Consider the following 23,180-nt stretch of genomic DNA (forward strand, 5'->3'; position numbering starts at 1 on the left):
TCATATAAGTTTTAATTGTTTAACATTTTTTGTATTTACCTTGATTAAGATAAATAGCTCGAAATAGGAAATAAAGGAGGTTTTAAGTCTGTTCATTAAGTACTGTATATTGTAACACGAGTTACGATGATTTATATCATAGCCAAAAGAACACTGAGAAAATAATAAACAATAGTTGTTAGATTTAACTGAAAAATTAAACATTCTTAATCACTCTTTCAAGTTGAGAATTACAACGAAGGCACACAGGTAAACAAAAAAAGCAGGGTTAAGAATATTTATGATAATAAAATTTAGTTCAAATAGTTTAAAATGTTTGTGATAATAACCTAGGGGTCGCGGTTTTGAATCCCACCACCGAAAATGCTCAACCTTTCAGCCGTAAGTTGTTATAATTTGACGGTTAATCTTACTCTTCTGTTATAGCAGTCTAAGAGTTGACGGTAGATTAGTACAGACTAGCTTACTTCTTGTCTTTCACTTCTTAACAAGGGCAGTTAGCCCTCGAGCAGCTTCGTACGATGTTCACCAAACAAACAGACGTCTTTTACAATCACATAATAATAACACTAAATATTATAGGTAAGTAAAGATAAACTTAAAATACACCCTGTTACTGAAGAGATGGAATTAATTTCTAAAGAATAAATTATTACTATATGTTTTAGCTCATACAATAATGTTCAACAACAAACACTAAAACCTCTAAAGAACACTTGCCAAGTAGAGTTCGATGTATTTTTTATTAGAATTGATTTCATTAATATTTTTCTTTATTCTCGTTTTGCAAAATGTTATATGAAAAAAACATTTTGAAATAAAATTTAAGCATTATTCAGTGAAAACCTAAGATAAAAATTCAGTCAAGGTAAATAAAAACAATAACTTTAATCTATCTACTTTATATGTAACACTTATTAGTTATTTTTGTGATTATTCTGAAAAATAAGAGGATTTTTAGAGTTTACAGAAAGATTTATATACTCTTAAGCAAAAAAATCATATACTATTTTCATATATTCTACAATAGAAGCTAGATGTAACATAAGCAAAAAAATTCTCTGTTTATATGATGTTAAAATTTATTCAGTTGTGGCTAAATTATTTTGTCCTTATAATGAACAAATGAGATTGGTTTAGGCTTAACTTGGTTGCAATTATTTGGTTTTCATGAAGTAGTATTTAATCTTAACAGTATTAACTCCAGTTTTAATATTAATATATTACATTACAATCTTTCCTTGCTGGTTGGGCTACTGGCACTATCACATTACCTAAACTTTGTTTAAAATATAAGAGTAATTATTAAAGCCATTCAAATGTTTAAGTACAATTTCGGAAAGATAGGGAAACTTAAAATTATTGTGTACGGAGGAAACTGTTTTTTCTTAATATAAAGAATGCATTCAAAATATCAACTGAATCCTTCTTAACTAAATTAAAAGATGAAATACACAAATAAGATAAAACTTACATTTGCCAATTAATTACTTAAGATACATTGTATATCACAGTGACTGGTCTTGAAAGTGTTTTTTTTATATTTCACCAATTTAAATAATACTCAGTGTTATCTTAATTTAAAGAAAATGAAGAATGATAAAAATAGTGTAAGAAGAAAGATTTAAGAAGCTTCAGAGAAAAAGCATCTATTTCTTGAAATACTTCTATAACTACATGTAAGGGTCAATGAGAACTGGTTTTGGTCTTGTCTTTTCGTTCGTTGTTTCTGATTTCTTGTTCAGTTTCTTAATCACAGAACCGATGAACTCGATAACCTCGCTGCCAACGCTGAATGAGGATAATCCTAACCACATACCCAAATATCCACCAACATATCCAAACAACTCAATATCCTGAGAAAATAAAAAAAGCATTAATTCGATTTTACAACACTTGACTAATACATAGTTACCATTTACGTTGAATTAATAACTTCTAACGTTTAATACAAAAACAGTGATATATATTGAGTCGCTATGTCAGAAGAAACAGTTTATTTAAAAAAGTAAATATATTTAAAGCTTGTTAATAAAATATTTTTAAATAACATAAGGCTGTACATTATGTATTCTTACTACTAGATTAGAGTTCGATAATTTCGTTTGACACAGCGCAAATACCCACTAGTTGCACAGTGGTATATCTGCAGTCACAAATCACTAGAAACCGGGTTTCGATACTTGTGGTGGTAGAACATAGATAGTCCATTGTGTAGTTTTGTGTTTAATTCCAAACAAACAAAACAGCGTAAATATTCCATTGAGTACCTTCATTCTTATCGAGAAAAGAGGAAATTCTAAGTTGTTACGATTGTTAAAGTATGAAAATGATTTGTCTTAAGAAACCAACGTAAAGTTAAGCAATTCAAACGTATTGATGACGTTAACAATAAAACAACAGACGTATAGATAGATATTCTATTAATATATTCGACTGTATAAGTTATAAAATAGAGGCATATTATATAAGTCCATGTCAAGAATAAAATATATTCAAAATGTATAATTTTTCAATTATTTTATTAAATTTTAATATAAGTAAGAAGGATTGTTTGTTTGGTTAAGTATAAAGTGACATGCACAGTCAGGGTTTTTCGCTGTACCGATCGTTAGGACTGAATCCTATATTTAGTGTTACGATGTTTACCACTGAGCTCCTTGAGGTATCAGAGGTTTCAAATAATACTGAGGGAGTTGGAGATAAAATATAAAATAATTTTTGACATAAGATATTTTTTATTTTAAAAGCGTTTGAAATTATAAATAGTTGGTTAATAATAAGATTTTAATATTTATGAAAAAATATTTAGAATATTTAAAAACAGTTTTCAGAGATACGCCTTTATTCCCACAGCCAAAATAAAAACACAGTAAAGTTTTTGTTCAATTAATAGTACTGACAAAATTTTCATGAATTATTTATTGAAAATTTACTTCACTATAAAACATTTGTAACTTAATAATATTTTTATTTAGCTGTAAAATATCTTTGAGTTTAATCATCTTTGTAGCAGATTTCTTCCTTTTTTCAAACGTGTATTTTATAATCTCGCTAAAAACCTTACTTATTAAAAGATCTTACTAAAAACACGCTACTTGGAGCAGTACTGTGTTTCTGCGCTATCAGAACTTTACAGAAACTACTGTGTAGTACCACGTTATAAAAAATAACTTGAAACTTGAAATTACAATGCAGGAATATGCTGTCAAAACGTCACTTGAAATCTGAGACTGTATACCAGAGTTTCTCTACAGGGATCACACCTTAAACTATATATGATAGTGCAGAACCACACCATCACAATCTTACCTAAAGCTTATATATATAAAAACAGCTGGTTTAGGTTGAGAAAATTTTCTTAACCCAAACCAGCCGTTTTTACACATATTTTTCTCTACAAGTGGGTTTTCTCGTCAACACTGGTTACCTGAATCTTAGAGTATAGTGTTATAACGACGCTACAAGAACATATCTGAAACTGGATACTATAGTGTAGAACCACACTGCCAGAACCTACTTGATAAAAACACTTTTTGAACGTTATCTAATACGTGGTTTCCCGCTAGTACAGCGGTAAATCTACGGATTTACAATGCTAAAATCAGGGGTTTGATTCCTCTCGGTAGGTTCAGTAGATAGCCCGATGTGGCTTTGCTATAAGAAAAACACACACACACCTAATACGTACTTGAATTATACTGTAAAGTGACGCTACCAGAACCAGCTTGAAACTTGAGACTATACTGTGGAACCACGCTATCAGAAAATTACCTGAAACTTGAGACTATACTGTAGAACCACGCTATCAGAACATTACCTGAAACTTGAGATTATACTGTGGAGCCACGCTATCAGAAAATTACCTGAAACTTGAGACTATACTGTGGAGCCACGCTATCAGAAAATTACCTGAAACTTGAGACTATACTGTAGAACCACGCTATCAGAAAATTACCTGAAACTTGAGATTATGCAACAGAACTACGCTATCAAAACCTTACATCAGACTTGAGACCATACTGTAGTGTCTCGTTATGAGAAGCTGATTTGAAACTCGAGATAATACTATAGAAATACGCTAATTACTTCAAACCTTAGACTATAGCCGAGGAACCTGCCCAAAACTTAAACCTTATACTGCAGAACCACGCCATCAGACACATTCCATAAATTTTAGAATTCGTGTTAGAAGTACAATATGCATATCAAAGGTTTTTCAGCGTTTCCATCAAACTCATTTATAATATGTATATTAATTTACGTTTTTTATGTAAGAATTCCTTTGTTTGTGAGCGCAATCTTCCAACAGATATGGTGATACCTAAGCCAAATGTTTTAGGTAAATTCGAGATGGTTTGGAGGTAGAGAGGAAGAATGTCTTTATGTTCTTATCTATATGGCATATAACTTCTACCAAGAGAATGTAAACGGCCTGTTGTCACTCAGGCACTATGGCCTCGGATTTCATGTTTTCGGTCCCCTTCAAGAATGTGGAGGCGTATTTTTTCACACTCTTACTCTGAAGCAAAGGGGACCAAATATGGTATAAGTTCCTCTTGGAGCATCTACCGAAGTAGGGGGGATAATGTATGACTTTGATCAGTACAGTGAGGCCTCTGTGAATTATCACGGGGTCCATTGAACTAGTTAGTTGTCGACGCATATTGTATGTTAGTATTTTAAAATAAATCCACTGCACTTCAAAATATTAGGAAGAATGTTGTAGAACCACACAAGTATCACAATACCTTGAACATAGAATTGTAGTATAGAACCACGCTATCAGCACAACACCTCACACATGGAAGATGTAAAAATACGTTATCGGTACAATAGCCTTATTGTAAGTTATAGTTTTTGCACTAAGGGAGAAAACTTTTTAAAACAGATACGACTTTTTGATCACTAGTCTGATCATTTTCAAGTACTCAGATTTTAACGGTAAAAAAGGTTTTTGCATTTTCTGAAAACAATATTCAGCAATCTAACAATTTATTTGAATCAGTAAATCAATAATTTTTACTTATGCATGTGCGTATCAATTCTTATAAATTGACAGATTATTTGCATCTGAACAGGAAAACAAACAAACAGTAAATCAGTATGAATATATGGAACATGTTATTATAAAGATTTCTATAAGTTTAGGAATGTTCCTGTTTGTTAAATGTGGGATTATTTGATTTTATTAATAAGGCTTCTCTGTTGGCTTTTTGTTTGTTTGTTAATGTTAGGATTCTGTTTTATTAGTGTGATATTCTGTTCAGATAAACTCTGGTTGTTTTTACTAATGTTCATTGTCTTGGGAAGACGGTTTACGGTATTCTTTTAACTTGATCTTTAAGCAATGCCATGTTTCACCTAAGTAAAATAAAGAGCAACCATTAGACTGTGTTTTGTAAATGTTTCATGATGGGGGAGGTTCGTTACATAGTTTTTCTTAACGTGTATTTAATTTTCGGTCCAAAGGTAAAAACCAACCTCACCGTTACCTTAAAATTATATTTATGTGCTGGTCTTTCTCAAACTTCTGTCATATATTAGCTAATATTTTATACATCTGGGATAATGCAAATGATTTGGTTTACTTTGCTTGCCGCGTGTTTTTTTTAGTTTGTTTGTTTGCTTAACGTGCATTGTTTACGTCTTCAAATTCTTTAATAATTTGTTTAACTACCGTAATAGAAAATTAGTTTAAGTTTATTAAGCCCGGATTAAATGTCAACCATTTCATCGATGTTGTCTAAACTGCATATAGTTCCTACTAAATTTAGAAGTATTTTAAGAGCACCTAGTTTCTTGTGAATTACAAGATTAACAAATCAGCTTACGTAATTTTGGTTGCTTGTGTTTTCTTATTTCAAAGCCTTTGGAGATTTGTGTGATGTAACGTTTAAAAACATCCTGTAGTTATTTGCCATTTCAATTATGAATTACATATCTTTGTATGGATAGTTTATGTGTTTAAGAAACCTTATTTATTCATTTTGAAAAGTAAAAGGGTGCATTCATATCCCACATTACAGCTTGTACCCTGGGATCCTTTAAACTAGTGCAACGGTTTTATTTTTCTTGATTTTTGTTTTGGCCTATTTTTGGTTATAACAAACTGATATAATTAGTTAGAGGTCTGGATTGGCTGTTTTTAACGCAGTCCTTCCTTTTTGTTTTGTATTAATTTAATTTACTTAACTTATCACTATCAATTTTCTCTACAAATATCTGTATAAACAAGCCAAATTGAAAACTTGTATATAAGATTGACTGTGGCAAGTTGTTCTATGTGATGTAAGAAAAGAGTAGCCAAAAGTACCTTGTAATGGATTTTTTATGGCAAGTTTACGTTATTAAAGGAAGTAGAAATATCGGTAATGATAATAAATAAATGTGGCTAATTGTAAGAATTGAATTATGCGTTCTTGTTTTATGTTGATTTTCATTTTGGGATATGATTTCTGCAGTAAGTTGTATTGCCTCATGACAAGAAGTTTGAGGGACTAGGTGTACGACTTCAAAGCTAGATGTAATAATATTACTGTCTAAACTATGCAAGCATTGTCGGAGGTCAGAATTGTTTCTTAACTGTGGCTTATCTTGGAATACCTTTATCTTCACCTCTGAAATTTATAGAATAACACATATATAAGAAACTAAATAAACTTGTTTTTAAATAACGTAATCTATCAGAAACTAAATACTCTAACAAGCCTCCTGAACTTAACGTACGCCACAGGAAACATAAATAAACACCTAACTAAATCCAATCACTGGCACTATCCAATTCATATATACACACATATATATATAATACTAGCATATCTCTATCAGAAGTTCGAACAATCCTAGCACATAAATGTAACCTTAAAAAAACAACGAAATTCAGCTTCGGAATGGAAATTAAACACATATTAACAAAATTATATGATGAACTAATCTCACCATGAAACATTTATAAAACATAGTGCAACAATAACCCAACTTTTTACTTAGGTGAAGAAGAAGGTTTAATCTAAAACCAATAGAGAACCAAATATCATTGCTTTTACCACACATTTAATATTTGATTATGGAATCAGATTATTTGGTCCTTACTTACCTCAAACTTTGGATTGTACTGGATAATCACATTATCTGCAGTCCTTGGAATAATCTTGAGATAAAGTTCTCTAGACAGTAGAAAATATAAATGTTGTTTTCATATAAATAATTTATGTTTTCTATGAATCACGTGGCTAATTTAACCTAAAATACGTACAAACTTTACTAACGTGTAACGAGATCGTATCTATTTAATCAAAACTAGAATTTCAACAATACGTATACGTTTGGATTAGATTTACCTAACTAACTATCAGAGATCAAAGTGCTAACATAGTATTACGAAATAAATTGTTTGATATGTTTTTAGATGTCTGACAATCAAATTAAAACACTTTTATTTGAAACGTTAAGGGTAGTGAATTTGATTTGATATGACATATTTTATCTCCAAAATGTATATTAACAGTCAGTAGTGACTTACTCAATTTTCGGTTTACTCTCGGGTTCTTCGTCATCAGTCCCGTTTTTACGTAGGATGAATCTCTTTAGCCTATGCACTGATGTTTTAAAAAGATGTAGCTGAAAATAACGTTAAAAACTTTACACTAGTTAGTCAAAACTCAGCGTATGTAATCCGCTATAATGAGTTTTGTTTATGACTAAGATATAAGGCTTAAAAATCTTTATTCATTTGAATGTTATGTAGGTTGTGTTTGTTTGTTTATAATTAAGCTATGAGCTATCTGTACTCTGCCTACCACGGGTATCGAAACCAGTTATGTAGCGGTATGAGTCCAGAAATATATGGCGTAGGCTGTATATTCATGAAAAAAAGGTTCGTATAAATCAACTTTATTAATCAATCATGCTGAAAAACAGTTTTTAATAACACTATGTGAAATATTTATACTAAAGACAATCCTAGTGGCTCAGCAAAAAGCTTGAAGACGTATAGTACTAAAAATCAAGGTTCAATCATTGAAGTGGGCATGTAGAGATTGTGAGGTTTGCTCCTAATGCAAAACTAGCCCATAAAAAAAGACACAAGGACGATATTAGAGTACTAAATGTGTATAATAAGCCTTCTTTAGCTGTCATAAAAGTGAAGCCGAGTAATAACATCACTAACTTCAATTTTAGAGTAATGTAATTAACAGGCTTTAAATATGGAGTTCTACGAGAATAGCATGCTTTGAACCCAGAAGAGCGTAATATGTTCGTAACTGTAGAGGTACTTACTCCAATCCCAGTTTCCCTTACCAGTTTATGTAAGTCATTACGTGTTAAACGAGGGTTCCTACTAACTTCTCTGAGAACCTTCCTCTTGGTTCTCTCTGGAATTTTGGTGGGGTGTCCGGAACGAGGGAGGTTAGCAGTTAATCCTGTAAGCTTAAACTTGTCAATTATGCTTTTAACAGTAGTATTTGGCACATTAAGTTATGTAGCAATACAGGAAAGAGACATATGAGAGTTGTATTTTACAATAATTCGATTTTTTAAATCACTGGACAGTTGTTTCCTGTTCGCCATGATGACCAAACAGATAATGACGGAGACGGCGTTAAATTGCTGGAAGTACATTTTTTGCTGGCTAAATTCCAATAATTATGAACTCAGTGTCTAGTTCTAGATAGTTCTAGAATGGTATAATGCAGTTTATTTGCTAAACAAAATGTTTACGGGAATATCAGTTTTTTCACACGTTCTGAAATGTACGAACACTTTCTGCTCCTCCTATTTTTGGTTATTTATTTATAAACAGTTTATTTTTCGTTTAATTTACATAAAAAATGTATGTAGATGTGGGTTAGTATAATATTTATGATGTATTTTACTTCTATTAGCCTACTCGTGATACTTTTTAAGTTATGAGCAAAAAACCACTCAGGACGCAGGTGTACGAACACTTTCTGTCGTAACTGCATTTATACAGCTTAAGAGGTCAACACGCATTATAAGCTTTTTATACTCTACATGTGATGATAAAATTAAAGCAATTCACAAATGAGCAGAAGGTATTCTAATAAAATTTTCAATCTGGTTTTGACCAAACACAAATTTGCATTCCACTTACCATTGCAATGAACCGTATTTTTGCAAACTGGACAATGTAACACGAATATGTTACTTTTTTGTCATCATAAAGAACATAAAGTTATAATTTTTGTAATAATTTCACATTACTGAAACACCTATTTTTTAGTCAAGTCAATCAAATCATTTTCAGTGTAATCTTGCAAACACACAACTTTGAATATTTGTTTGTTTGTTTGTTTTTTGAATTTCGCACAAAGCTACTCGAGGGCTTTCTGCGCTAGCCGTCTCTAATTTAGAGGGAAGGCAGCTAGTCATCACCACCCACCGCCAACTCTTGGGCTACTCTTTTACCAACGAATATATAACGCCCCCACGGCTGAAAGGGCGAGCATGTTTGGCGCGACGGGGATGCGAACCCGCAACCCTCAGACTACGAGTCGCACGCCTTAACACGCTTGGCCATGCCAGGCCTATTGAATATTTCAATACTGTTTTCAAACATGGCTAAAACATATAATATTGTATTGGAAGTTTCATAATTATAAGTGACATTGTGTTTACAAAGATATGTGTTTTAATTATTTTGACACATTTTTATGTGGAGTTGTGGTTCCTTGTTTTTTCATTAAAAGCAATAACAAAAATCTTGTGAAACGTAAAATTCTCAAAAATTATTCATATTTCAATACTGTTTCATCTGAAAAAATACAGGTTGCCTTAGTATAGTAATATATCTTAATTGTGATCACTTTCAGTTCGAAATTCATAACATTGTCTCCATTTTACACTGTACTTACTATCTCCTTTTGCGTGCCCTTTGCTAAAGCTGTAGTCTCTCGTACAATATGATAGTTTACCTTCCTGAAATAAATTTAATAAGCATTAATTATAAAAATTGTCTGTTGCAGCTTTTTACGTGAATATATTGTTTTAAATAACAATTCTTACAAACGTAAGTGTTCTAAATATGATATACATAGATATACAAATACAAATTTGTTTGTTGTTGAATTTCGCGCAAAGCTACTCGAGGGCTATCTGCGTTAGCCGTCCCTAATTTAGCATTGTAAGACTAGAGGGAAAGCAGCTAGTCATCACCACCGACCGCCAACTCTTGGGCTACTCTTTTACCAACGAATAGTAGGATTGACCGTCACATTTTAACTCTCCCACGGCTAAAAGAGGTAGCATATTTGGAGCGATCGGGAATCGAACCCGCGACTCTCAGATTAGGAGTCGACGCCTTAACCCACGTGGCCATCCCGCACCGTGGTACACTCTTTAAGTAGTTGGATATCCTCGCTGTTAACGATATGTTTGGTTACAATCACAATAATATCTCACAAAGTTCGGTTAACTTAGAAAATAATAGCTAGTCTTCAATTCAGACATCAAGTTATAAACGCAAAATCGTTTCTAAAATAAAAGTAAAGGGAAAAAAACAAGTAATAAAATTATACACATTCAACAGTCTAACCAATACTACGAACGAAAGCAAACAAAAACAAAGATATGACAGAGTATACTTTACTTTCGAAATAAATAAATACTAGCTCATAAAGATGTAAACACTCAAGTTCTGTCGCCGATTAAATATTTGAGGAAAAACTTAACGTTATAATATAAGGTACAAAATAATAAGTTAAATGAGTAACTGAAGTCTAGCTAGAACATTGTTTGTTTAATGCAAATCTAATAAAATGAAAAGTAATAAAAGGACAAGAATTTGACGACAAATAATGAATAAAACTACATTTTCTGTAAAATCCAAAGTATATGCGTGATAAGCCTCGAAAGTTAAATAGTAATAAGGCTAAGAAAGGACGGATATAACAATCTTAAATATGGTAAAGAAGGTAATGAGAAAAAAATGATGTTATGTGATACTCAATACGGACATAGCTAATTTATGTAACACTTTATATATTACATTGTTCATTTTGTGTTTCCAATGTAAAAATGTCATCATTATGAAAGCTAAAGCTTCAAATTTATTGTTGTATGTTTTAGGTTTGTCCATTATTTTTTCAGCTTGTGTTGCTGTTCCATTACTTTTATTCTAAACTAATTATTCTGCATTCTCATTGTTCGATTATTTAACAGCTGATAACACTATGTAACACGTAGTGTGTTCCTGGATAGTATGTATTATTTCTTATTTTCTCATGTTGTAAAAGTTCAGAAAATGGCCATTATTCCCTTCAAACTTTGCTTTTGTGACCTCGATAATGAAATTTAGAAATTAGCCTGTTTTCTATGTAAAACCTGTACCTATGTATTTATCCTAAAGTTATACAAAAGTTAACAAAAATTTTTAGAAGTGAGTTGTTTCTCGAGATTAGCGACTGTACTGTAAATCACTTTCACGTATCAGCCCCCAAATCTAGTCTCCCATCATGTTTTCGTTATACTTTCCTGGATGGCGGGTTTAAAGTCCAGTATATCTTGGTGAAAGCTCTCGCCTTGCCCTCTGAGTATGCTCCCATCTTCTCCTTGAATTTATCGAGATGAGCTTCAAGGGTATAAACTTTTAGGGATATCCCACAGCCCATTTTACCGTAGTTCTTCACCAGAGCCTCAAACGGTTCCACATAATTTTCGGCCTTGTGATTACCCAAGAAACTCTGAACGACTGTGATAAAGCTACCACAAGCTTTTTTCCCTTCCTACGAAGATCTTTGCGAATTCTGTGAACTCCAGGACCTTCTTTATTTGTGGTCCAACGAAAACACCAGTTTTGACCTTTGCCTCAGACAGCTTAGGGAAGAAGTCTCGAAGGTACTTGAAGGTTGCAGACTCTTCATCAAGACCTGTGACAAATTGTTTCATAAAACCCAATTTTATGTGTAATGGTGAGAACAGCATCTTTTGGAGGTCCAGTAGTGTCTCACACTTGACATTGTGTCTCTCCACAGAGAACTCGGTCTGTTGTGGCCAGTGCTTCCTGCGGTGTCTCTACCGTCCCAAAGGTAAAGATAACAGGGAAACTTGGTAAAGTCTCCTTGGAGACCAATCAGGAATGCCACTATTTTGAAGTCTTTTATAACATCCCAGGCATAGTCATCATACTTCAAGGCTTCTAGTAAGGTATTGACACTGTTGTGTTCCTCTTTTAGGTATACCGAATGAGCTAGGGGAAGAGACGGATACTTATTCCTGTTATGGAGCAGCACAGCTTTGAGGCTTCTGGATGAGCTATCAATGAAGAAGCACCACTCGTTCGGGTTACAGGCAATTTTAATTGTCTCGCACTGACCGGATAAATTGTGACAGAAGCAGAGCTCATCTTGGAGAGTGAAGTTCTACAACATTCTAGAAAGTTCGAGAAAATTCTCTATCAGTTACTCAACACTGAATCTACCTGGAATGTTCTGGTAAAATGGGCAAATTTGAAAATTTTATTACTAAGTTCACAAAAGCAAACTTTGAAGAGAAAAATAGGTCTTTTCCATTTACTTTAGGCAAAAGCAATTGGGAAATAACACTTTCTGCCCAGGAACAAGAAAAAGTAAAAATTTTGTTACATAATGTTATATACGGACTTGACATATGAAAAAAAAACAGTAAAACTCGTTTAACTAAGAAAAAAAGTAAATGTAGTTCTGATGGTGCAAGGAGCTGGAAGTGACGTACTGATATCGATAAATTTCTCATGAGGGAAAATCCAGTCATATATTATTTAGGAATGTGGAATTTAGTAGGAGCTGAAAGTTGTTATGAACATGTTCATCCAACTACACAGCATTTATATCCTGACAAATAAGTTAGTAATGCGATAATCTTTCGTGCTTGTATTGACCTAACATGGATCGAAGAGTAATGCAATAGCTTCTATCATTTTACTTGTGAAGCACAATCACCAGATCTCACTCAGATTACACATTGTATTTGCCTATCAAATCCAGCATATCAGAATTAGTTACAGACTATATTCTTCAGTAAATAATCTTGAATCGAATAAACTAACATTTGAAATCTACAACACGTCATAACCAAGCTAAAAATAGTTCAACTAAATATTAGGTTGGCTTTATGATAAAGTGGATAGTCAGTTTATGTACAAAATAGTGTCTAAGTTAAGCCTAGAGTTGAATGAATAAACTCTCAGATCATTCCAATTTTTTCTCTCCCTTAGACCACTTATGATTGTTTGGGCACTTTTACTGTTGATCTATCATCGGTAAATTCTTGGGCTGGATTAACTGGGAAGAAGACGGACGCTGAATATGCTCGTCTTTTCAGCCATGGAGATTTGAACCTGAAACCCGTAGATTGCGAGCCAAATGCTTTAACCACTAAGATATATCAGGCACTCCCTTTGTTATAGGTAAGAAAATAAGACATCTATAGTAAATGGTTATGTAAAAACTATATGTTAACTTATTATTGTAAACAAACCACCCAATAGAATTGTTGCAGTATCGTTTATTCCTTTCAGTAGACATTCTGGCAGTGTCAGAACAGCTAAGACTACTCACAAAGTGGTGGGTTTTGGGAAAAAACACACTATATAACTTAAAAAAGGAAGGTTTTAGAATAGTCATGGCAACGCTTCAAGAAGTTGTCAAAACAGATAAGAATATTTAATACATGAAGGTCTCAGAACAACTGTAAGAGCACAAGTTCATGACCTTTTCAGGCCATCTCTGTCCGCGTCGTGAAGGTTTCAATTCAGCTAGAAGAATTAAACACGTGTAGTGTTTCAGGGTTAGAAAACTCAAAACGTCGTCGTTTCAAAACAGTAGTGAGAACGTGAAAAGCTATTAAGGTCGTTAAGACAAGTAAGACATGAAGATTTTCATAATTCCTTAGATAATTCATCGGATAATTGTTTCAGAATAACTGTAATAACTTATCAAATAAAAATCTTAGAATAACCAAATTAATGTTAAAGATCTGTAATTATGGCTGTAAATGCATAACGAATAGTCATTAGAATAAGTGAAGCAATTTAAAAGGTGACAGTTTCAGAGTAGCATTGATTGTTTGTTTGTTTGTTTTTGAATTTCGCACAAAGCTACTCGGGGGTTTTCTGCGCTAGCCATCTCTAATTTAGCAGTGTAAGACTAGAGAGAAGGCAACTAGTTATCACCACTCACCGCCAATTCTTGTGCTACTCTTTTACCAACGAATAATGGGATTGACCGTAACGTTATAACGCTTTCACTGTTAAAGGGGCTAGCATGTTTATCGTAACAGGGATTCAAACCTGCGACCCTCGGATTACGAGTCGAGTGCCTTGACCACCTGGCCATGCCGGGCCCAAGTCACTAACAGAAATGCATATTGACTTATCTTTAGTTGAAATGTAAATAAAAAAGAATTTACCGAGACTTAGAAGTGATTAATTATAGTGAAAGTAGTACTTGGAGTGATACTCATCCATGCAGAGAAATTCAATTTTATAAAAAGTATCATGTTTGTTTCAATGATTGAATAAATGTTAAGATTCTCCAAGACTAAATTATCGATTTGTTATTTCTAATCCTTAGTTCGTGGTTTATATGTATAAGGATTACATATTATAGCATCACTAGATATTCTAAACAAAACTTTTATTGCGGTTTGATATCCGTTTGATTTTCATCTCTGTATAAAAAATAAATTGTTTGAAATAGGTATATTTGTGCAATAGAGTTTTCACGGATTATAGAGGAGGAAATAACTTAGAATTCAAATCCACTTAAAGTGACTTTGTCCAGTTTCTTAAAGAGTGTATCTTGAAAATATTAGAAAACATAGTTAGTTCACTAAACCTTACATAACAAAAGATGCTTAACAGATAAAGTACATAATTCAATATCTACTTATCTGTGTTTACACAGTAACTCGAAACGTAAAAAAAAGCAGCAGCTAACTTACACAAATATAAACAAACTCCACACTTGTTTACATGTTTATATGATTTAAAAGCCTAAAATGAATACATGTACCTGCAAGGAGCACGGCAGAAGTCATTACAATACTTCGCGAATATTTCTTGTTTCTCCACTTCTTCAAGGCATGGAGTTCTTGTATGAGCTATCGTCGAAAACACAATAGTCTCGTGTTTATATAACTATTAGCAATAGTATAGTGTTTATGATAAAAAATACGATAAAATAAAGAATAGAACATTTCACTAGCAAAGGTTATTGAACATTCAGAAACGTTGGTAGAAGACAGATCATAAAACAAACTCATAATCAGAAGTTTAAAGGTAAAAATGGTCATGATTTTATAAGTATAACGGACTTACTAATGTCTATTTATTTTAATATTTTTGTTTGTTTCAGTTTAATATATATTTAGAAATGCGAATAACTTTACGATGTTAAATGTGTTTTGCGATAGTCCCACCCATTCTCTAAATTTGTAGAACATTTTCCAGCATAAGAATCAACAGTGTGCGTTGTGTGTATATAAAATATCAGTACTGTGCAAATGAACTTTCGAGAACCTCGTCTTAAGGTTTATAAATTGCAACACGCGAAGAGACAGGGATATATTGTTGGTTTGCTACAGTCAGTATACTATAAACCTAGAAAGCCCTAATTGTGATAACGCGCTTATTAATCGGAAAACTACAAATATGTGACCAGGGACGTTTATAGATTTTGAACATTACGCCCCTATTAAAGCTGAGAAAGAGTAAGTAAACTTCTGTGGGCCGGACAAACCCGTATCAAAGCCGAAAAAAAGAAAGAACAAGTTTGTGTCGAAGCAAAGAAAGAAATTAGGCTTAAAGAAATGGAAATTGAACTCAACTTCGATTGATCAAGACAAAGTTTCAACTCAATCGATATATTAAAGTACCACCAGTTAACGAAAATGTAGGTGACAAATTATTCTGACACTTTGGAAACTTGCCAAAACTATGGAATGGCCCACCGAAAAATAGTTATAATTATTACAGAGTGTTTTAACTAGTAAAGCACAAGAAGCTTATGTCGTTCCGTCTCTAGAAGACTGTAAGAATTGTGATAAGGTTAAAGCCGCTATTCTCAAAGTATACCAGTTAGTAATAGAGGCTTATCACCAAAGGTTTCGAGGTTTTCGCAAGCAAAATAGTCAAACATTCATGGAAATCATCCACGTAAACGAGACTTATTTTGATCGATGGTGTACTTTTGTGCATATTAAGAAAACTTTCGACAAATTAATTATATTGTTGTAGTTGTTTTTGAATTAAGCACAAAGCTATCTGTACTCTGCCAACCACGGGTATCGAAACCCTGTTTTAAGCGTTGTAAGTCGCAGACATACCGCTGAGCAAGTGGGGACAATTAATTATGTCTAATAAAAAATTAAATGCTGTACCAGTGACGAACACAAAACGTACTTGAATGAAAAGAAAGTTGAAACATTACAAGAAACAGCTGCTCTTTCCATTTATTACACGTTAACACATAAAGAATATTCTAGAATTAAGGAACTTATAACAATTGTTTTTGTATAACATTAACTTGAAAAATAATCTAATTGATTTAGAATTAAATAAACAATTTATCATTTTGAAAGCGAGTTTAAATTTAATATTATGACATGGAGCAGGCAATAATAGATATATATATATATTTTCTACAACGGTTACATTAGTCAATCATTAATATCAAACAAAATAAATGTTATGATAATTGTTTCAGTACTTTGGATACAAAACAGGTCAACATTTTGTTTTTCTGAATAAACGTAATTTTTAATGTAAACTGTTATGAAATTATTGAAATATTCATTGCTTGCTACATTTGTTTTCTAAAACAACGAAAATATAATAGTTTGAAACCCCTATTAAATGTCTTTCATAATGCGTAAAAGAAGGCATTACATTGGTATTTGTATGTTTGTTTGTTTTTGAATTTTGCGCAAAACTACTCGAGGGCTATCTGCGCTAGCCGTCCCTAATTTAGCAGTGTAAGTTTAGAGGGAAGGCAGCTAGTCATCACCACCCACCACCAACTCCTGGGCTACTCTTTTACCAACGAATAGTGAAATTGACCGTCACATAATAACGCCCTCACGGTTGGAAGGGCGAGCATGTTTGGTGCGACAGGAATTTGAACCCGCGACCCTCGGATTACGAGTCGAACGCCTTAACACACCTGGCCATGCCGGGCCGTGGTATTTGTAAGCCCCTGTAGTTGCAAGTTAATTGTTTGTTATTTGCTTTTTTCTGTTTCAGTATTAACAAACTCTTAAAAATTCACAACATTTTACGTTATAACTATAAACAAATCAGGATGGAATACCTAAATATTACTTGAATGGTTTGTTTTGTTACCACTGAACAGAGTATGTAAGTTTTATTTGTTATAAATTAATGGACGATTTGTTGTATTTTACATTGAGTTCTTCAACAAAAATGTGTGCATTAATAACGAATGAGAAAATACATTTGTAATAAAGAGTATATATAAATATTTGTTCTAAATAATACGATATGTAACCAATAGGAAGAAAGGAACAATTATAATGGACTGAACAAGCCTAACAGAGGGTTAAGTAAAGCTTTAACGAAATAAAAAACATTAGAGAGAAAGCGGAAAAACCAAACTCCACGAGGAACTTGAAATTGTGGTAGGTAAATTTTTTGAAACAAAGTCAAAGTTTTAAAAAATTATACGAAAGTCGTCTGGTTGCTTAAAATATTTTATCCCAAAACAACGTAACTATTGAAATACTCGTTAAACCAGTTAAAATGTTTAAACTACAGGAAGTTTTATATCGTAAACAGTAAGCGAATTATTAATATAATTTATACATTCACAAACAATGAAAACTGGTTAACTTACAGAGTTGCTTATAACTCAAAAACAGTAGAAGCTGTTCAATTTATGGAGTTACTTTAAACTTCAGTACATTAAAATTTCGTATTTCATGGGATAATTAAGGATCATTTGCAAGACAGATTATCAAATTCACCAATATTGAAATTAATTTATAAGTAGAAGTGAAATACTATTTGTAAAGAAGTTATCAACTTACCGGAACTAAAGTTTCTGCCCAGTTTTTCTTTTGCTTCAAATGCTAACGGGTAGAAAATTACATTCGTAGTTCCACATTTTTCGTATGTTTTGTTGTACACACATTCAAGGTAACACAGCTAAATATCAAAACAAAATAAGGTTATATGTACTACCTTTTGTTTTATTTTCCACTCAAATAAAATACATGTTGTAGATTAAGCTAATTTTAAAAATTATTAGAGGGAAGGCACAAGTCATCGCTACCCAGGGTGGAATTCTTGGGCTAGTCTTTTATGAATACTGGGATTGATTTTCACATCATAATGCCCCACGCCTGAAAGAGCGCACATGTTTGAGATGAGGGAGATTCAAATCCCGACCCTCAGATTGCGAATAGAGTGCTTTAATCACATGGCCATGACTGTTTTCATCATGTTACATGAGTAACATTTTCATTATTCTGAAGTGACGATAACTGAAAAATTATATAATGTTCATTTAAATACACTGTTATATTATCTAATGTTCATTTAAATACACTGTTATATTATCTAATGTTCATTTAAATACTCTGCTAGATTATCGAATGCTCACTTAAATACACTGCTAGACTATCGAGGCCAGGCATGGCCAGGTGGGTTAAGGGGTGCGACTCCTAATCTGAGTCTCGCGGGTTTGCATCCCCGTCGCGCTCAAACATGCTCGCCCTTTCAGCCGTGGGGGCGTTATAATGTGATGATCAATCCCATTATTCGTTGGTAAAAGATTAGCCCAAGAGTTTGCGGTGGGTGGTGATGCATAGTTGTCTTCCCTCTAGTTTTACACTGCTAAATTAGAGACGGCTACCACAGATAGCCCTCGAGTAGCTTTGTGCTAAATTCACAAACAAACAAACATACACTCACACATGCATGTATGAGAATGACAGTGATCGAAACGTCATAGTTTTTTAAGTAAGATTTCTTATTGTAAAAGCTGTAATTTGTAATAAAAATAGTTGAATTATTTTTCTGTTTAGATGTTAACTCTAATTCAAGAGTAATAACGTAAAACAAATGTTAAGTAGTTGTAACAAGAGGCTCTTTTTTGATGTTTGTGTTTCAGAACCCTGCTACTAAGACAATAAAAAGCCTTAAGAATTGAAGTTAGAATGACAAGTGGGGGGGGGAGATTTATGGGACTTTTTGTGGTTCAACGCTATTTCTTTGAGAACTATTTAATTTATTAAATTATGAATAATAAGATTACGAAGTATTTTTTATCCTGTCATTTTTTCTGACTACTTATTGTTGTTAACATTATTTTGATATTTTTGGTACGTCAACGGTATATTTACTGACTTGTTTGTTTGTTTTAAATTTCGCGCAAAGCTACACGAGGGTTATCTGCGCTATCCGTCCCTAATTTAACAAGACTAGAGGGAAGACAACTATGCATCACCACCAATCGCAAGCTCTTGAGCTACTTTTTTACCAACAAATGGTGGAATTGACTGTCTCTTTAACGTCCCCACAGTTGAAAGAACGAGCACGTTTGTTCTTACAAGGATTCAAAGCCGTACCCTTCAGATTACGAGTCGAGTGCCCTAACCATCTGACCATGCCGGGGAAGTATTACGTTTAATAAATATCTTAATTTCTAGCATTCTTGCAGTAGTGTTGTTATTTGAAATGCTTGAAATCTAATAAATCACCTTTTTCAAATGAAGACCTAATCTTAGAAGTCGGTGCAACTCCAAAGTCTGGATTTTCCCCATTCCAGTTGAATTACTTTACTTTGTAATGTATACATACAATGCTTAATATATATATATATTGTTGAACAAGAAGTTCAATGTAATCACATCAAAAAGAAAATATATCGTATATATTGGTGCTTTTATTCGTTTACCTACTTTCTATTACATATTATATCTATTACAGTAAAAGAATAATTCCTACCTTCTGATCTAAGAGCCCAGGCCTCACAGTTGACAAGCCAATTTTATCGTAGTCCGTGCAGTTCGTATGGTATGGAGGAGGTAAGAGATACGAAGTTTGCTATGAGGTAAATATAGTAGTATTTTAATGGTGTAAACATTAACAAATCATAACGTAAATCGGCTACTCATAATTAAAGCATTTACTCATAAAACGTACTACTTTAAGGACTACATTAATTTCCAGAACTATGAGAGTATCTTTAAACACTTTTACAGTCGTTATTTTTAACACCGCTGTTGCTGTTGTTAATTTAGCGAATAAAACTATACAACAGACTTCCTGTGCTTTGTCCATCTACATTTTAGTGTTGTAAATCTTAAATCTTAATGCTTGATCTACTTTGAGACTACTCATAACGTAACCTCAAACTGAATTTCTAGTCGTAGTTTGATAGTTAAATATACTGAATAGCATACCTTGATGATTAAGTGCGGGATATTTATTCTTTTGACTCTGCTTCTATATTGGCACTTAAACTAAACTGTTTGGACAACACGAGTAAATCAGTATTTAAGCTCTCATACTTAGACATTATAAAATAGTCATACTTATGGTGGTACAAGGGTAAACTAAACTGTTTGGACAACACGAGTAAATCAGTATTTAAGCTCTCATACTTAGACATTATAAAATAGTCATACTTATGGTGGTACAAGGGTATGTTTGCAAGGTTGTAACGATAAAAATCGGCTTTCAATCTGCTATGTCAAACCTTATCAACTTTACAGTTTTTGTATATGTATAACAACTGTCTTACAAATATAGGACGGTGATTTGAAGGTGGATTGTATAACTACTAGTAGTGTTGGTTAGGCAGATGGTGTTAGTCGGCAGATGGTCTTACTAATGATAATGCTTTTGTAAATGGACAGTGATGTTATACTTTTGTAGGATTACATACAGATATTTCAAGGCGTCTCAAATTATGATCATAGTTTTCGTCTGTCTAATTAACATCATTATATGTTTAAATAGATGGACAGTGTTACTATATTTCCGTCGGATTGCGTACAGATTACAGCTTGTCTCAACTTATGTTTATAATTTTCATTTATACATTTATTGAAGATCTATAAGTGTATGATATTAGTAATGTTACTACTTCTACGACGGATGTTGTTTTTATAAACGGATAGTTCATTATAGGATGTTTCAATTAAGATTATTATGTCATTAATGTGTAGATTTAAGTATATGCTTCAAAAATCTAAATTTCTAATTCGTTTAATATAATAATAGAATTGTTCATGACCAAATATTTAGTTTTGCTTATAAGTAAAGCAAGAAATTTGCTATTCTGATCTTATCAGTTTCATAGTGTTTGCAAAAGTGAGTAGTGTTTATATAGGTGGATAGTGTTAATATAGGTGGATGATATTACTAAGGGCATTGTTAGTATAGTTCATACGATTATTGATGAATCAATAATAGTTTACCTTATTCGAATAGTGTACGTTTCACAAACCCTAAAAAGAACAGATTTTTTATGATAAGATCCCAAAATATTGTAAAGTAGTTTCACTTAAACTTACCCTAGTTTGACTTTGAGGATGAAATATATTTTATTGTGCTTGCTATACCCACATAACTACGATTGTTATTGTGCTTGCTATACCCACATAACTACCATTGTTATTGTGCTTAACAGTAAATGTGTTCATGACAAAATACTTCATTTTGTACATGTTGATAACTACTTCATAGTTTTCAGTTACTTATGATTTATAAAAGCATGTCATGTTACCAGGTAGGTTTTGTTACAAAAGTTATTCTACAGCGGGTAGTTATTCTAAATGTATTGTGTAGGTTTTACAGAAGTGAATGGTGTTTCTATAGGCAGACAGTGATACTATACTTCCATAGGACTGAAAACAGATTTCAACATGTCTCAATTTATGTTTATTTATATATTTAGCTTTATTACATGCTTTATAAAGACATATGATATTTCTATAGTATTACTATAATCTTGTTAGAGAACATACACATTTCAGCTTTTCTCAACTTAATGTTTGTAATTTTCAGTTATATATTTAATTTGTGTGCGTTTGTGTTTTCATATAGCGAAGCCACATTGGTCTATCTGGTGAGTCCACCGAGGGGAATCGAACCTCTAATTTTAGCGTTGTAAATCTGTAGACATTTAATCTGTATGACATAAGTTTTGCTATTTCTAATGATAAATATATCCTGTCAAACAAGAATATCATGAATACATATTTAGTATTATATAGCATTTAAAAACTAGAATATCATGAATACATATCTAGTGTTTTATATCACTTGTAAGCTAGGATATCATGAATACATATCTAGTGTTTTATATCACTTGTAAACTAGAATATCATGAATGCGTATTTAGTGTTTTATATATTACTGTGTAAAATGATGACCAATAAACTACTGCTTACTGACTAGAGTACGGTGAACATTAAATTTTTGAACTTAGGTAAGAAATATACGATTATCTTGATTTCGGAAAATTTATTTTCAATATTAAGTACTAGGTAAATATAGGTATGAGCTTTGTATGTTAGTAATGAATCTATAATCATAGCTAGCAATTTATATTATGTGTTATAACTGTTTTTTTCATAAATCTTGTTGTTGTTTTTTCATATTGAACTTTGAATTTTATCAGTCCTCTCTCTTCTTAGTAGAAGGTCGACATACCATGGACTGTGATGAGTGAGCCTAAACACCCAATGAGATTGAAATGTCCACATCAGTTGACGATTGTATATGTTGATCTTTCTATCGTTTGCATTCATTGTGAATGACCTCAGAGTGGAAAGAACAGTTATACATAGAGTGTAGCAGTTCATTTAATGTTCAAAATGAAACTATCTACAGACAGGTAACAACATACTTTTCTACGATAGTAATGGTTAAGGATAAATATTGACATAGATTTTTTAAACTATAGTAAAACAGGTCAAGTTATAAAGCTGAATGTGATGATTAATTTATGTTATTTAGAGACTTAAATCCTATTCAAGATAAACAGATGTTATACAATACGAGGGCTGTTCAAAAAATACGCGGACTGTTTGAATTGCGCGGCTCCAGTTGGTTCCAGGGGAATCCGCTTGGTGTCGCTAGGTTTGCACAGATCAGCTGATTACGACGCCATTTCCCGATTGCAGATATCTTCATTTGTGTATTAGCTACG

At 32.6% G+C, this 23,180-nt stretch overlaps 1 protein-coding gene across 1 annotated transcript in view; it reads right to left on the reverse strand.

Annotated features, from left to right (window-relative positions):
* Positions 1–1,065: 1,065 nt before the first annotated feature.
* LOC143256905 (uncharacterized) overlaps positions 1,066–23,180 on the reverse strand; it is a 34,033-nt gene continuing 11,918 nt past the window's right edge. Inside the window, exons 6-12 of the mRNA XM_076514749.1 lie at positions 19,967–20,065; positions 18,046–18,163; positions 15,015–15,102; positions 9,879–9,942; positions 7,526–7,623; positions 7,100–7,169; positions 1,066–1,856 (exon numbers count right to left, since the gene is read on the reverse strand). Of these exons, the coding sequence (XP_076370864.1) occupies positions 1,674–1,856; positions 7,100–7,169; positions 7,526–7,623; positions 9,879–9,942; positions 15,015–15,102; positions 18,046–18,163; positions 19,967–20,065 (720 nt within the window). The 3' untranslated portion in view covers positions 1,066–1,673. The remainder of the gene's footprint in view (positions 1,857–7,099; positions 7,170–7,525; positions 7,624–9,878; positions 9,943–15,014; positions 15,103–18,045; positions 18,164–19,966; positions 20,066–23,180) is intronic.

This window comes from Tachypleus tridentatus, chromosome 7 (assembly GCF_004210375.1).
Source record: "Tachypleus tridentatus isolate NWPU-2018 chromosome 7, ASM421037v1, whole genome shotgun sequence".
NCBI classification, from domain to species: Eukaryota; Metazoa; Arthropoda; class Merostomata; order Xiphosura; family Limulidae; genus Tachypleus; species Tachypleus tridentatus.